This window comes from Dermochelys coriacea, chromosome 21 (genome assembly GCF_009764565.3).
Source record: "Dermochelys coriacea isolate rDerCor1 chromosome 21, rDerCor1.pri.v4, whole genome shotgun sequence".
Classification (NCBI taxonomy): domain Eukaryota; kingdom Metazoa; phylum Chordata; order Testudines; family Dermochelyidae; genus Dermochelys; species Dermochelys coriacea.
In genome coordinates, this window is record NC_050088.1 from 18,335,780 (window position 1) to 18,353,603 (window position 17,824).

Genomic DNA, 17,824 nt, shown 5'->3' on the forward strand with positions numbered 1-17,824 from the left:
TACATTTTGAGGTTTGCAACACACTTTTTTCCCATTAGTACTTCTCACCTTAATTACGGTATCTTTGGCAATACAGTACGCTCTTGGAATAATGCCCTTCGCAATAGTGAACCTTGGGCTATACCGAACCCCTTCCTAGGTCCCACCTGGAATGAGAGGGGGCAGAGAGCTCCTCCAGCCCCAGGTCTGTGATGGCAGAGAGTTCTGTGCCTCCACCGCAGCTGCAGGACCGGAGGAGCTGTTGCGCCCTCACAGCCCCCTTTTGCTATAATAAATCGCTGGGTACACCAAACAAATAACAAACCCTGGGTTCTAAGCTATTGCGAGTGTGTACTGTATTTGTTCAGTTTGTCATTCAAAATTGAACAAACTCATCCAATCTTGTGATGTTTGTGTTGCTAGGAGACAAACAGTTGCTTATATACACGTTACAGTACTTTGAGGTCAAACAAATGGCAAATCCTGCTAAAAACTGCAAAAAAAATCAGTGCAAACTGGTTTCCCGAGTGGTTGTGTGGTGATGGTGGAAAGTTGTTTTGTACAGCCTGCAATGTCATGTTAGACCATACACAGAAGTCTAGTATTAATACTCATTTAAATGCTGATGGGCATCATAATACCAAATGCAACGCAGAGACAGATCCGACATCAAAAGCAAAACATCAGACAACTGTTGTATCTGTTTAATTGCAGTACCGAGATGCTCAAAATGTGGCATATTTTGAACTTGTCATGGCATTCTCAAGTGCAAATATACCAATGGAGAAATTATTAACCCAGTGTTAAGGGAGTACATTCATAAACCAATTCCAAACACAAGTGCTCTTCCTTCTGCTAACAAGCTTCACCACGATTACTTACCCAAAGCGTTTGAAGTACACAGAAAGGAGCTGAAAGAGCTTATGAAAAAAGCTGATTCTATATGCATTGTTTGATGAGTCAACAGATGACAAAGATAATTACATACTGCATGCCATTGCTGTAGTCTACATGAGTGGCTCAGAAAAGCTAAAAGAAAAGGAGTACTTGTGGCACCTTAGAGACTAACAAATAAAAGAAAATAAAAAAAGAAAAAAGAAAAAAGAAAATAAAAGAAAAGCTAGAGTCCTTTCTTTTGGACATTTCTGTTCTTAACCTGGTAAATTATTCACCTGTCACATGCTGTCACTAAGTGCCTGACCTGTTTTGATTTAGACTTTAATAAGGTGTCCGGGATAGTGACAGACAGTGCAACATACTTTACTCGTTCATATAATCAGGTTCTACAGGGGCTGCTTCCTAATTCGGTGAACGTAACTTGTGATATGCATATTGTAAGTCTCGCTAGCAATCGGTGGCATGGTCATTTTTCTAAAGTCGATACATTCACTGCTGCAATGGGAAAAAAAAAAAAGTTTAAACAGGGCCCAGCTCGCAACCTGCATTTCAAGACTTACTTTGCAGGAAAAACAATTTAATCCTGACCAATTGCCTCTGTGTCCAGAACCACAATGGAATTGGCGGTTTGAAACAGTTCTTTACCACACTGACTACTGAGACTTTATTGAAAGTTAAATGGAGATTTCACCTGACACTCAAGTAATGGACAGACTTATCTCACTTTTAAATGTCATGACTTTGCCATTTGACATGCAGTTTATTGCTTGGCATGCCAAACCATTGATGAAAACCATTAAATCTTTTGAGATGTGTTCTATTTTTAATCCATCAATTGTATAACACTATAATGGATTTGACACACTTGGCAGACTCCAGTGCAAAAGAAAAGCACAGGAAGATGCAGAGTTGAATGCCTTTTTACAAGGAGTATTTAAGAAAATGGCAGACAAACTGAAGGAATACTACTGCAACACTGAGGAACATGTTGCCAAACCAGCTCGATGAGGACCATGGTTCATGCAGTGTAGACTGTCATTTATGAAAGCAGTTTGGGTATTTGATGTGAAACAAGTGAATACGTTATCAGAGCAGGTGCTCCCTCTGGAGGAAATCCCTATGTTTGGCCATGAAGCTAAAGCACAGCTTGCCCCATATAAATTTTTTGCAAGTGAATGTGAATTAAATGATCTTGGAAAGTTTTGGGATTCACCTGCAGTTCTACAATGTTTTCCACAGTTAGTCATAGCTTTGCTATCTCTGCAACCAGTCTTGCCTAATTCTGTGCATGCTGAATGTTCAGTATCTCGGTATGGACAAATCTTCACAAAACAAAGATGGTATGAAGGAGACCACTGTAGCGGGTTTTACTGCACATTGAATGCCTGTAAAATGTAAAAGGCTAAAGTGACTGGACTTGATTTCTACAGCAGTGGTGGTAAGACTCTGTCTTCTGAATTTTACATTGTACCAGTCACTTTTTTGAATGACTGTAATATAGCTGCAAGCAAAACATCAGGTTATCAAAAAAAAATTCACAGGCATAACACAATACTTAATGGTTTATATTGTTCCAGCAAATATTTCTTAAAAAATAGGTCTATTCTGGCTTTTCCAAATTATCACAATTTAATAAAAGTCCATTATTATTTTTCCACTATTTTCCATGTCTTGTCCACAACTCAGCCACAATTGTGTGACAGTTGTCCTGCAGTTCAAATACCCATGATCTAATCATAACTGTACTTCCCCTGAGACAGTCTGGGGTACTAAAAAACAAAATTGTCTCTTCATTACTGTCTTTCCTCCTGTTGTTCTCTTTGGGAAAGTGAAGTTGGAGTAGGAAGGTTTATGCTTAGTTTTTGAAATCTATGACATTTGTGGAAACTGTAATATCCAGTAATGAGTTCCATTGGCAACAGTGTCAAATGACAGGCAGATCACAAAGTTGCACACAGCTGCACCAAGGTGACAGGGCCAGGAATAGAACACAGAACTTCTGACTCCCATCCCTGTTTCTGTACTTTGGGGTTATTTGGTTTGGAAAGATACAGGAGAGAGGATGGGGTCAATAAAATGAGACAGAGAAGACTTGTTGGAAGTTCCAGTTAGCCTGTCACAAAATTATAAGAACAAGGAGGGAGTGGGGTTAGTATGAACTATGGAAACTAACCGTCGGGGGAGAGGTTCTTTAAATGATAGAATCAAAGATTAGAGTTGGAAGTGACCTCAGGAGGTGTAGTCCAACCCCCTGCTCAAAGCAGGACGAACATCAAGTAAATCATCTCAGCCAAGGCTTTGTCAAGCTGGGCCTTAAAAACTTGTAAGGATGGAGATTCCACCACCTCCCTAGGTAACCCATTCCAATGCTTCACCATCCTCCTAGTGAAATAGTGTTTCCTAATATCCAACCTAGACCTCCCCCACTGCAACTTGAGACCATTGCTCCTTGTTCTGTCATCTGCCCCCACTGAGAACAGCTGAGCTCCATCCTCATTGGAACTCCCCCTTCTGGTAGTTGAAGGCTGCTATCAAATCCCCCCTCGGTCTTTTTTTCTGCAGACTAAATAAACCCAGTTCCCTCAGCCTCTCCTCATAAGTCATGAGCCCCAGCCCCCTAATCATTTTCGCTGCCCTCCGCTGGACTCTCTCCAATTTGTCCACATCTTTTCTGTAGTGGGGGCTCCAAAACTGGATACAGTACTCCAGATGTGGCCTCACCAGTGATGAATAAAGGGGAATAATCACTTCCCTCCTTCTGCTGGCAGTGCTCCTACTAATGCAGCCCAATATGCAGTTAGCCATCTTGGCAACAGGGGCACACTATTGACTCATATCCAGCTTCTCGATCACTGTAATCTCCGGATCCTTTTCTGCAGCACTGTCTCTTAGCCAGTCAGTCCCCAGCCTGTAGCAGTGCATGAGATTCTTCCGTCCTAAGTGCTGGACTCTGCACTTTTCCTTGTTGAACCTCATCAGATTTCTTTTAGCCCAATCCTCCAATTTGTATAGATCTCTCTGGACCCTATCCCTACCCTCCAGTGTATCTACCTCTCCCCCCAGTTTAGTGTCATCTGCGAACTTGCTGAGGGTGCAATCCATCCCATCATCCATATCAATAATAAAGATGTAATAAACAAAACCTGCCCCAGGACTGACCTCTTGGGCACTCCGCTGCCAACTAGACATTGAGCCATTGATTGAGGGGAGGGATAGCTCATTAGTTTGAGCATTGGCCAGGGTTGTGAGTTCAATCATTGAGGGGGCCATTTAGGGATCTGGGGCAAAAATTGGGGATTGGTCCTGCTTTGAGCAGGGGGTTGGACTAGATGACCTCCTGAGGTCCCTTCCAACCCTGATACTCTACCCATTGAGACCAACAATCTAGCCAGCTTTCTATCCACCGTATAATCCATTCATCCAATCCATACTTCTTTAACCAGCTGGCAAGAATACTGTGGGAGACCATATCAAAAGCTTTGCTAAAGTCAAGGTACATCACGTCCACCAGTTTCCCCATAGTCACAGAGCCAATTATCTCATCATAGAAGTTGGTCAGGCATCACCTTCCTCTCCTCCAAGTGCTTCAGAATGGATTCCTTGAAGACCTGCTCCATGATTTTGTCAGTGACTGAGGTGAGGCTGACTGACCTATAGTTCCCTGGATCCTCCTCCTTCCCTTTTTTAAAGTTGGGCACTACATTAGCCTTTTTCCAGTCATCTGGGACCTCCCCCGATCGCCTTGAGTTTTGAAAGATAATGGCCAATGGCTTTGCAATCACATCCGCCAACTCCTTTAGCGCACTCGGATGCAGTGCATCCGGCCCCATGGACTTGTGCGCGTCCAGCTTTTCTAAATAAATTTCATAGTGGAGCTCTGTGCAATCATACCGCTCTCTTACATACAGTGCAACTCCTCCACCTTTTCTTCCCCACCTATCTTTCCTGAAGAGTTTATACCCATCCATGACAGTGCTCCAGTTATGTAAGGTTCCCCACCAAGTCTCTGTTATTCCAATCACATCATAGTTCCTTGACTGTGCCAGGACTTCCTGCTTGTTTCCCAGGCTTCTTGCGTTTGTGTACACGCATCTAAGAAAACTAGCTGATTGCCCTGCTTTCTCATTATGAATCAGGAAGCCTCCCCTGTTGCACTCTACTCCTTGTGTTTCCTCCCAGTATCCCACTTCCCCACCTACCTCAGAGCTTAGGTCGCCATCCCCCGGCGAACCTAGTTTAAAGCTCTCCTCACTGTTAGCAAGCCTGCCTGCAAAGATGCTCTTCCTTTTCGTTAGGTGGATCCCATCTCTTCTTAGCAATCCTCCTTCCTGGAGCAACATCCTATGATCGAAGAATCCAAAGCCTTCTCTCCGACACCACATGTGTAACCACGGATTGACTTCCACCGTTTGATGGTCCCTACCTGGGCTTTGTCCTTCAACAGGGACAAGAACACAACTTGCGCCTCAAACTCCTTTATCCTTGTCAAGGCTGATTCCCCTCTATGTGCACTCCCTTCTCTTCATATGCCAGTATATTTATGCATCTGTATCTGTAATTTTCACTCCATGCCTCTAAAGAAGTGTGTTTTTGCCCACAAAAGCAAATAAATCTGTTAGTCTTTAAGGTGCCACTGGACTCCTCATTTTTCATAGGTTGTTTCTTAGTTCCTCGTATTCTCATTCGCATCTATGCACAGCATATACCCTGTGGTCAGGACAGGACATTCCATGATGTTACAATCAGGTGTGTCATGATCCTGGACAATACCTTGCAGTTTATTGCAATAATCTAGTTTTTGTAACATTACCTATTGTCACATCTTTTACACTAATCTTGTGATCTTCCTGGCATAGGGTTATTCCTAGATCACCCACTTATGTCAGGTGTTTTTAAGCCTATGGCCTAGTCTGACTAAGCTGAAATCTTATAGGTCTCAGCCTGTAGGTCTTGCGTTCCAGCCATGCTTTACTTATAAACCTAGACTTATATGCACTCTCATCACTCCTAAATACTTGTCAATCGTATACTTCTATACTCCTACAATTTAAATCTATTTAGCATATATTGATTATATATGGGATGGCATATGAATTGACCATAACACAATAATAAATGGATGATAAAATGAACTAATTGGCTACAGGGACCACTTGGAAGAAGACACTTAAGTTTTTGTTAGAGGCTGACAAACAAGCAGCAAGAGTGGGAAGATTTGCAGAGCAAGAGGTCAGGGAGAGATACAAAACTTGATGAGAAGTGTGATGAATGTGGGGATTTTAGTACTATTTTTGATTCCCATGCATGCCTCAGATTCTATCTTGGCTTTGCATTTCTGTGCACTAACTGTAAGGGGGAGGGATGATGTGTTGACTCAGCAGCCTGGTTGGAGTCATTAACAAACTGAGTAAAGTCTTCACATGTCAGTGGAGGATCTGAGGACAAAGGAAACCCCAAATGGCCTGGATATTCACACCTAGCTACCACAGCAAAAGCAGGGGCGGGCAAACTTTTTGGCCTGAGGGCCACATCGGGTTTCCGAAATTGTATGGAGGGATGGTTACGGGAGGCTGTGCTTCCCCAAACAGCCATGGCCTGCCCCCCCCTCCGGAACCCCTGCCCCATCCAACTGCCCTGACTGCCCCCCGCTGCCCCATCCAACCCTCTCCTCTCATTCCTGACTGCCTCCTGACCCCTGCCCCATCCAACCACCCCTTCTCCCTGTCCCCAACTGCCCCCAGAATTCCTGCCCCTGACTGCCCCTCGCCACCCCATCCAACCCCCCTCTCCTTCCTGACCGCCCCCAGGGACTCCTGCCCCCATTCAACTCCCCTGTTCCCCGCCCTCTGACCACCCCAACCCCTATACATACCCCTGTCCTCTGACCATCACCCCACACTCCCCTGCCCTCTGTACAACCCCCCCTGCTCCCTCCCCCTTACCATGCTGTCTGGAGCACCGGTGGCTGGCAGTGCTACAGCCATGCCGCCCAGAGCACCAGGACGGGCAGCCGTGCCACCCAACTGGAGCCACCGTGCAGCACAGAGCATGGGTCAGGCCGCGGCAGAGCAAGAGGAAGGAGATTCCCCCCTCCCCCCTTTTGCAGGGAAGCAGAGCAGGAGAACAATGGGGTGTCACGTGGCTCTGTTAAGAGCGGAGCTCACAGATACAACAGTCACACACCTGGGATAAAAGACAGAGAGAGAGAGAGAGAATGTGTATGCCAAGATGGCTTCTACAGTTGTGTACAGTAGAACCTCAGAGTTATGAACACCAGATTAGAAATGCCCAGTCAACCAGACACCTCGTTTGAACCAGAAGTACACAATCAGGCAGCAGAAGAGACAGGAATAAAAAAGGTTTGAGTAGCAGCCGTGTTAGTCTGTATTCGCAAAAAGAAAAGGAGTACTTGTGGCACCTTGGAGACTAACAAATTTATTTGAGCATAAGCTTTCGTGAGCTACAGCTCACTTCATCGGATGCATTTGGTGGAAAAGTTTCATGCATTTTCCACCAAATGCATCCGATGAAGTGAGCTGTAGCTCACGAAAGCTTTTGCTCAAATAAATTTGTTAGTCTCTAAGGAAAAAAAAGGTAGGTACAGTATAGTACTGTGTTAAACATGATAAAGGGAAAGCAACATATTTCTTCTGCGTAGTAAAGTTTCAAAGCTTTATTAAGTAATTGTTCACTTGTAAACTTCTGAAAGAACAGCCATAACTTTTGTTCAGTTAAGGATGTTCTTAACTCTGAGGTTCTACTGTAGCTGGCCCGGTGGTATCCAGTTTGAACTCTAGTCTTAACCGTTGCCTCTCTTTTTTTAACCTGAGGACTTTCAGATTCTGTTTTCCAGGTGACTAATGCATTGTTTCCTTGATTTGAAAATGCTGCCTGGTGTCACTGCAAATACTTACAGGGAGCATTGCACCCTGAAGGAGTAAAGGACAGCGCTCCCATAGGGATCTGGCTTGGCTGGATTCAGTCCAGAGAGCCATGGAAAGAGAGTGAATGCATCTGATGAAGTGAGCTGTAGCTCATGAAAGCTTATGCTCAAATAAATTTGTTAGTCTCTAAGGTGCCACAAGTACTCCTTTTCATTTTGCGCATACAGACTAACACGGCTGCTACTCTGAAACATGGAAAGAGAGTGGGATTGCTGGTGTCCAAGGGCATGATTTCAGAGTCTTGGAGGATGCAGGCCTGCCTTGGGGAACTGTGAGGATCTCGGCACACTAAACGGGGAAGGATGTCACTCCCAAGACTGGTTTCAGACAGGGACATGGACCAGACAGGGAGAGATACAAAATTGATAAGAAGCTACTTCGTGGTTGAAATGATTTGCACTGATGGAAAATGGTGGATTTACGAATTTAGTAACTGAAGCCCTCTGTTGATAGAACATAGACATAGGTAATACAAACTTTGTAATGCTTCATTTTTGGCCTCTGGCCTACCTGAGGAAACATTACAAAGTTTATGTATTGATTAATCTTAGACTGCAGTGGTGAATAAGGATTTGGTTTCCTGAGCAGTTACAGCATCAGGAAAATAATTATCAGTGTCATTAGAATGAGAGACCTAAGAAGTAGATGAGAAAATTTGCAATTTACCACAAATTCCCTTTTTAACAAATCCACCAAATAGCTAAACACTCCCACAAACACTGAAATATAACAGCAGATAGAGTGAGTGCAAAGTGTTTAGCCCTATGACTGTGATCACTCACATTTCCTGCTTGAAAGCCTTCCCCCTTAACTTCATTGTTACAGTCACCAGTGGATTTCATTGTGGCATTTCCAAGGCATGCAGGCTGGGATACAGTTTTTAAAGGTGTTACGCTGATGCCCACTGGGGTTCATGTATATTTATGGAGGTTTCAACCCCATTTCCTTATTTGAACTTCCACACTTCACTATGTTTGGGGTGCCCTGGTTTTCATAGGTTATCTCGTTAGTTTCCCTTATGCTCATTACAATTTACATTAATCAGTCACCATAACTTGATGCCTATACAGTAGAACGATCCATTGTCTACAGCCAAGCTCTACGATATAACCGCATTTGCTCCAACCCCTCAGACAGAGACAAACACCTACAAGATCTCTATCATGCATTCTTACAACTACAGTACCCACCTGCTGAAGTGAAGAAACAGATTGACAGAGCCAGAAGAGTACCCAGAAGTCACCTACTACAGGACAGGCCCAACCAAGAAAATAACAGAACGCCACTAGCCATCACCTTCAGCCCCCAACTAAAACCTCTCCAACGCATCATCAAGGATCTACAACCTATCCTGAAGGACGAGCCATCAGATTATCTGATCTGGCCCTGGTCCCAATTAGACCGGATAAATGGGGTTGTACTGTATTTGCAAAAAATCTCCAAAATACTTTAACTGGTACATTACTGTATATATTTCCTAAATACCAGCAGTTAATACATCTATTCCTGTGACTGTCTTATCTTGTGACATAGTCTGATGTGAGAAGCTAACCAATGTTTAGATCTGAGGCCTTGTTTTGGTAAGCTAAATATCTTGCGGGTCTGAGACGTATGCCCAATATTACAACATTAATTAATGCTTATATTTCACTTCTACATCCTGAATATACCTGATAAGATTTATCCTTGGCTACAGACCTAGAGAGGACCAATTTCTGTGGATATCAGGAGTTCAGGTTCTGACACCTGTTGCCCTGTATCTCTGACACTGACAGCAAGGATGCAGACTTAGCCATGGTAGTTGATTGAATAGCCATCAGATGGTAACCAGTGGCCTGAACCATGTTCAAAACAGTGATCTAAATGTGATAATTTTTTAATCTGTCTGCATCAAATGGCTTTTTATAGTGCTTTTTTACCACAGTTTCTCAGCACTAGCATACTATTAACAATCCTATTCTCTGAGCCTTTCAGCCCTTGCAAAAGAGCAAATGTGAGCCGAATATTTCTGAGATTATTGAAGAAAGTATTTTGCCAAGGTGACTTGTTCTTACTTCTTTAATCTGATACATTGAATGAATTTATCAATGAATTGCTCCATTGATGTTTTTGTTTTCCAGGCTGTGACAGCTCTAGTGAAGAACTATCCTAAACACATGGTTTCCTCCATGCAACAGATCCTGCCAATTGTTTGGAATACACTAACAGAAAGTGCAGCCTTATATCCTTTTTCCTTATGGTATGTGGTTTAAAGTAGAATAAAAGAGCTCTTGAGGAGTCTCGGAAGAAGAAAGCAATTGTACACAGATCTTGTACATGGCTGTAGGCAAATTGGAGAGCAATCAGTTTACCATGACAGACAGGACACAAAAGAAACAATTGGTTAATGGATCTTTGATCAATAGTCCAACCACTTGCATTACACAGGTCCTAGAATTTCACCCAGTAATTCCTGCATCATGCCCATTAACCTGTGGTTAAACTAGAGCATTTCGTCTAGAGCCGGGGTGTCAAAGTAATTTCATAAGGTGTGCCTGATCTGACACCTTGCCACTTGGCTCAGGCCAATTTTACTGGATTGCTGTACAGCAATCCTGGTTGGTCTTTAAATTCATACTAATGATACTCACTGGGATTGGACCTGCCTTCATGTAGGCATGAAGAGGGGACCGTGACAAGTCGACTATGGTCATTTTAATAAAATAAATAAAGGGCTTGTCTACATGGCCCCAGAGTTTGCACTATGGGGCCATGATTTTGTAGAGTACTGCACTCTATCTCCCCTGTTTGGATCCTGCTGGTGTGTACTAAATGTTCCTTAGTGTGCATTGATGTAGTCCTGTTTCAGACATGACTACATCAATGGATGCTAGCAGGTACTACTTGGGGATTTAAAGCACAATGCACTGATGTGCTCTCAAATTACACCCCAGTAGTGTGAATTCTGGGTGTGTGTAAACAAGTCTGAAGATTCATGGGAGGTCTGTGGCAGCATGAATTTGATTTAAATCATTATTTAAATCACTAGTCAGGAAGATTCGATTTAATCATGGTTTTCTACATAAAAGTGCATTCTTGTTGGTTGTTATAACCTTAATACATATTCTTCACAACTCAGAGATAGACGTAGATTTCATTTTTAGAAGGTACACACTATACATTTCTAAACAGTGATTTATTTTGAAAACTTTTCAGATTAGTTTTACAGCTATATCAGAAAATGAGTGACTGTTTGGTTATTTCATTTACCAAAGGTAATTGAAGCAGATATATATGAAGTCGTTGGGAGGTGAACTATCTCCAATTCAGCAGGTTGATCATTAATATTTGGAGGATTTTCTTGCCATGCTGTATTAGGAGGAGAACATCATCAGACAGACATTTAAATTGTTTTATTTAACTAAAACAACATCGTTAAGTATTCTGGATTTTTTTCTTCAACAGCAAACATACAATATTTTTACAAAACAAGCATATGTCCCTCGCTTCTCACATTTATCTCCAGACTTCTTCTCCTTGTCCAGATCTATTCCACCCCCAACAATCTTCTATTTATTGAACTTTTTTGACTCTGTATACACAAATTTGCAGAGGGACATTAGATTTGAGCTCTGTTGTTTCTCACCTCTATATATTTATTTATTTGAAAACATTTTTGCTGTTACCAAGCATGTTCTTCTGGAGACACAAATCCACAGTTTGAGAACTGCAAAACTAAGTATCTCTGATGGTATCGTCTAGACTGAGCACTGAGTCCCATTGGGTAGATAGAAAGATTAACCTAAATAATCTGTACAGAAGCCTGTGAAACCCCATAAAATTGGGTCTTTAATCCATGAACTATTGGAACTCATTTACAAAACTTTTCTTAAACATTACATGAATATATTCTCATATACTATAGAATTAGAATTTGTAATCCCTGTTCCCTGATGAGATATCTTTGAGCTATAATGTATCTTTATCTTTAGATGGGTTTTTTCCTCAATCAAAAAATCTGATTTAAATAAAAATCGATATTTTTTATTTTAAAAAAAAAAACATTGATTTTTATTCACCCTGGTCTGTGGTCCAGATTAAGCTATTCTGGGGGCCCCACATTGGATATCCCTGTTCTAGAGAGACACCTAGCCTCAATTTCAGCCTCACCGCAATCCCTGGAAAAATCATGGCGCAGTGTCCTCAAGGAATCCATTTTGAAGCACTTGGAGGAGAGGAAGGTGATCAGGAACAGTCAACATGGATTCACCATGAGGGATAATCCACTACATAGAATTATAGAAGATTAGGCGTGAAAGAGACCTCAGGAGGTCATCTAGTCAAACACCCTGCTCAAAGCAGGACTAATGCCAACTAAATCATCCCAGCCAGGGCTTTGTCAGGCTGGGCCTTAAAAACCTCTAAGGATGGAGATTCCACTACACTCTTAGTGAAATAGTTTTTCCTAATATCCAACCTAGACTTCCCTCACTGCAACTTGAGACCATTGCTTCTTGTTCTGTCATCTGCCTCCACTGAGAACAGCTGAGCTCTATCCTTTTTGGAACCCCCCTTCAAGTAGTTAAAGGCTGCTATGAAATCCCCCCTCACTCTTCTGCAGACTAAATAAACCCAGTTCCCTCAGCCTCTCCTCGTCAGTCATGTGCCCTAGCCCCCTGATAATTTTCATTGCCCTCCGCTGGACTCTCTCCAATTAGTCCATATCCTTTCTGTAGCCGGGGGGGGGAGGGGGGCAAAACTGGACGCCATACTCCAGATGTGGCCTCACCAGTTCTGAATAGAGGGGAATAATCCCTTCCCTCCATCTGCTGGCAGTGCTCCTACTAATGCAGCCCAATAAGCCATTAACCTTCTTGGCAACAAGGGCACACTGCTGACTCACATCCAGCTTCTCATCCACTGTAATCCCCGGGTCCTTTTCTGCAGAACTGCTGCTTAGCCAGTCAGTCCCCAGCCTGTAGCGGTGCATGGGATTCTTCCCTCCTAAATGCAGGATTCTGCACTTGTCCTTGTTGAACATCATCAGATTTTTTAGCCCAATCCTCTAATTTGTATAGATCTCTCTGGACCCTATCTCTACCCTCCAGCATATCTACCTCTCCCCCCAGTTTAGTGTCATCTGCGAACTTGCTGAGGGTGCAATCCATCCCATCATCCAGATTATTAATAAAGATCCAACCCCTGCAGCATTCCGCTTGATACCGTCTGCCAACTAGACATCGAGCTGTTGATTACTACCTGTTGAGCCCGACAATCTAGCCGGCTTTCTATCCACTTTATAGTCCATTCATCCAATCCATACTTTTTTAACTTGCTGGAAAGATTTTGGTACAGTGGTTATATTCACTGTTAAATATGCATCTTATTTCCAGTTTGAATTTTTCTGACTTCAGCAGTTACATCTTGCTATGCCTTTGTCTGCTAGATTAAGGAGTCCTCTATCTCACGAGTGGCCAACCTGTGGCTCCGGAGCCACATGTGGCTCTTCAAAAGTTAATATACAGCTCCTTATATAGGCACCAACTCCGGGGTTGGAGCTACAGGCACCAACTTTCCAATGTGCCAGGGGTGCTCACTGCTCAACCCCTAGCTCTGCCAAAGGCCCTGGCCCCACTCCACCCCCTCCTTTGAACCTGCCATGCCCTCGCTCCTCACCCTCCCTCCCAGAGCCTCCTAAACGCCACAAAACAACTGATCAGTTGGTGCAGGGATGGAGGAGGAGGCACTGGTTGGCGGGATTGCTGGTGGGCGGGAGGCACAGGGGGAGGGGAGCTGATGGGGGGCTGTTAATGTATTACTGTGGCTCTTTGGCAATGTACATTAGTAAATTCTGGCTCCTTCTCAGGCTTCAGGTTGGCCACCCCTGCTCTATCTGATAGCTTTTCTCTGTACTTACGTGACATCTTAATCTTCTTTTGGATAAATTATATAGATTAAGCTTCTTTAGTAAAGCAGGTTTTCCATACCATGAAACCTTCTTGCAGCTCTTCTCTGAACCCTCTCTAGTATTTCAGTAGCTTTTTTTAAAAAGTGTGAACATCAGAACTGGACACCATATTTCAGTAGTAAAAGAATTGAGTGAATGAATTCCACACTCGCTCTTTTGATTGGAGAGGCTTTGGTTCTTGTAGAGATTGCAGAGCCTCAAGGCATTTTATATCAATAGCCCAGGCATAGTCTTTCTCTTCTTTTATCATAGAATCATAGAAATGGAAGGGACCTCAAGAGATCATCTAATCCAGTCCCCTGCACTCAAGGCAGGACTAAGTATTATCTATACCATCCCTGACAGGTATTTGTCCAACCTGCTCTTAAAAATCCCCAATGATGGAGATTCCACAACCTCCCTTGGCAATTTATTCCAGTGCTTAACCACTCTTACAGTTGCGAAGTTTTTCCTAATGTGCAGTCTAAACCGCCCTTGCTGCAATTTAAGCCCGTTGCTCCTTGTCCTATCCTCAGAGGTTAAGAAGAACAATTTTCTCCCCCCTCCTTGAAACAACCTTTTATGTACTTGAAAAGGGTTATCATGTCCCCACTCAGTCTTCTCTTCTCCAGACTAAACAAACCAAGTTTTTTCAATCTTCCCTCATAGGTGATGTTTTCTAGACCTTTAATCATTTTTGTTTCTCTTCTCTGGACTTCCTTCAATTTGTCCACATCTTTCCTGAAATGTGGCGCCCAGAACTGGACACAATACTCCAGTTGAGGCCTAATCAGCGCAGAGTAGAGCAGAAGAATTACTTCTTGTGTCTTCGCAAAAAAGAAAAGGAGTACTTATGGCACCTTAGAGGCTAACAAATTTATTTGAGCTTCTGCCTTCCTTCCTAAGCAGTCATTTCCCATTTTGTATGTATGCAACTGATTGTTCCTTCCAAATTGGAATACTTTGTATTTGTCCATATTGAATTTCATCCTATTTACTTCAGACCATTTCTCCAGTTTGTCCAAATCATTTTGAATTTTAATCCTATCCTAACACTTGCAACCACTCCCAGCTTGGTATCGTCCGCAAACTTTATACATGTACTCTCTATGCCATTATCTCAATCACTGATGAAGATATTGAACAGAAGCGGACCCAGAACTGATTCCCCCCCCCATTATGCCCTTCCAGCATGACTGTGAACCACTTATAACTAGTCTCTGCGAACAATTTTCCAACCAGTTATGCACCCACCTTATAGTGGCTCCATATAGGTTGTATTTCCCTAGTTTGTTTATGAGAAGGTCATGTGAGGTAGTATCAAAAGCCTTACTAAAGTTAAGTATACCACATCTACCGCTTCTTTCCTATCCACAAGGCTTGTTAGCTTTCTTTGACAGGGTATGAGGTTGATTTGAACGATTTGTTCTTGACAGATCCATGCTGACTGTTACTTATCACCTCATTCTCTTCTAGATGTTTGCAAATTGATTTCTTAATTATTTGCTGCATTATCTTTCCAGATACAAAAGTTAAGATGACTGGTCTGTAATTCCTCGGGTTGTCCTTATTTTCCTTTTCCTGTCTTCTGGAATGTCTCCCATCTTCCATGACTTTTCAAAGACAATTGCTAATGGCTCAGATGTCTCCTCAGTCAGCTCTTTGAGTAGTCTAGGATGCATTTCATCCGGCCCTGGTGATTTGAAGACATCTAACTTGTCTAAGTAATTTTTGACTTGTTCTTTCCCTATTTTAGACTCTGATCCTACCTGATTTTCACTGGCATTCACTATGTTAGACATCCAATTGCCGCCAACCTTCTTGGCAAAAACCAAAGCAAAGTCATTAAGCACCTCTGCCATTTCCACATTTTCTGTTATTGTCTTTCCCCCCTCATTGAGTAATGGGCTAATCACCATATTGGAACATGTGTTCCACCTATCAGAACATCTTGTGTTCTGAAATCTTGCTGCTATATGTTGGATGGTGTATATACAGCTGATATATACAGCTATGTTTAGGAGCATAGAGGATTGTTGTTGTAGGAGGAATTGCTAGAAGGTTTTAGCGTCACAGAATGGTGTTTTGGGGTGTCAGTATCACAGAGAAATATTTTCTAGTGGATCACTTTTAATTTGACTTGTAATTTAAATCTTTCTCGTAGACCTTTTTTTGCTGGTGTAAATTTTCAGTTAGAAACCAAACTTTCTGCCCTGTGGTTCCATTTATATTAAAATCTCATTAGTGAGAATGAAGTTTTAGATCATACCTTCCCTCATCCACACATTATCCTCAGTGGATTTTTAAAATGAATCAAAAGGGGTCATCCAAAATCTGTCAATGAACATAATTATATTGTCTGTCTTTAACAAATCTACTTGGAAAATTCAATAAAGGTTACTCGTGCTTTTATGCATTTCATATTTAATTATTCTACTTGAAATACAATGATTTTTTGCTGTAAAGTGAAAACTAATTTGCTTTAGGAAATCATATAAAGACTTAAAAAGAAAAGGAGTACTTGTGGCACCTTAGAGACTAACAAATTTATTTGAGCATAAGCTTTCGTGAGCTACAGCTCACTTCATCGGATGCATTCCTGTAGCTCACGAAAGCTTATGCTCAAATAAATTTGTTAGTCTCTAGGGTGCCACAAGTACTCCTTTTCTTTTTGCGAATAGAGACCAACACAGCTGCTTCTCTGAAACCCGATATAAAGACTTAATAATTTGAGTGGGTTTGTTACTGAATAGAAGCAATCCTCGAGTAATGTGTAAACTAAATGGTTACTCTTATTTACTTAACTGCTTGCTTATACCTATGTGAGAACAGAAGTGAATTATACAGAAGAGGTAGAGGACCCTGTGGATTCTGATGGTAAGTGCTAGTCATGATACACTTCTGTTCTCTGTAGGGAGAGAGTAGGGAAACTCATCTCAACAGATACTGATTTCAGAACAATGACCTAGACAAATTTATATTCCTGTTCACTTGTATGCAATTGTGGTGGTGAAGTGGGGTTTATGACATTCTGTGAGTTACACCAAATGATGGTAGTGTATTGATTTTTCCAGCTAGCATTGAAGAGTAAGGCTATTGTTAAAGGGACACTAGTTACATTCTTTTAAAAATGCAATCATTTCCTTTTCTGTTAAAAATTACACATATGGCCAGGCATTTTCTAGCTCCTTGGCCATGAAGAACATAGGACTTCTGTCAAAACTGGACAGTGTTGCCACTTAATCATTCCAAGAGGGTGCTATGAAATGCAAGGGGCGGCAGGCTACTCCTAAGGTGGAACAGTGTTGCATCTGCAGTAGTCCCAGCTCTCACTACCCCAGGCGTGAGACCAGAGATTATCCTACCTGACATGTTAACAGATTGTAATATTAATATTTGCCAGTCATTTATGCAGGTCCATGATTCGACAGTCAGTCGTGAAACTTTCTCCTTGTTTCTTTGTTCAGGTGAAGTATTGGGCTTTGAAAATCTAGTGTTCAGCATATTTGAGTTTGTACATGCCCTGTTGGAAAATCACAAATTTAAAAGCACAGTGAAGAAAGCTTTGCCAGAGCTGATATATTACATCATACTCTACATGCAGATCACAGAGGAGCAGGTAAGTGAACATGTAAAAAGTAAGAGGCAAACAGTGGAAGCCTGTTCACATGAGAGATTCAAACTAGCAGATGAAGCACGAGAAAGGATTTGGGTGGGAAGGAGTCATGATTAAGGCTACAGTTTAGTCACGGGTATTTTTAGTAAAAGTCATGGACAGTTTATGGGCAACTTACTAAAGATACCTGAGACTAAATCTTCTCTCCTGGGAGGGGGGCACTCCGGAAGACTGCCATTGTGGGAAGCGGCCCGGGGTCCCCCTCAGCAGTCCTAACCACTGATCCAGGGCAGTGCCAGGGACTGGCTGCCAGAGCAGTGGCTGGCCCAGGGCTTCCCCAGCTGCTGGGGTGGTCCTGGGGTCAGCCACACCAGCACTGCAAAATTCATGGAGGTCACGGAAGCCGTGACTTCTGTGAATGATTTGAAGCCTTAGTCATGATAACTGAATAGGTGTCTTCTG

General features: G+C 42.4%; 1 protein-coding gene across 8 annotated transcripts in view; it reads left to right on the top strand.

Annotated features, from left to right (window-relative positions):
- The window catches only part of IPO9 (importin 9), a 167,120-nt gene that overhangs the window by 71,466 nt on the left and 77,830 nt on the right, over positions 1-17,824 (top strand). For all 8 annotated transcript variants that reach the window (XR_005289802.2, XM_038379590.2, XM_038379586.2 and 5 more), the window contains 3 exons: positions 9,941-10,041; positions 16,565-16,623; positions 17,214-17,365. Coding sequence is in view for 7 of the 8 variants with exons in the window: in XM_038379590.2 (XP_038235518.1) it covers positions 9,941-10,041; positions 16,565-16,623; positions 17,214-17,365 (312 nt within the window). In the remaining variant the exon portion in view is untranslated. The remainder of the gene's footprint in view (positions 1-9,940; positions 10,042-16,564; positions 16,624-17,213; positions 17,366-17,824) is intronic.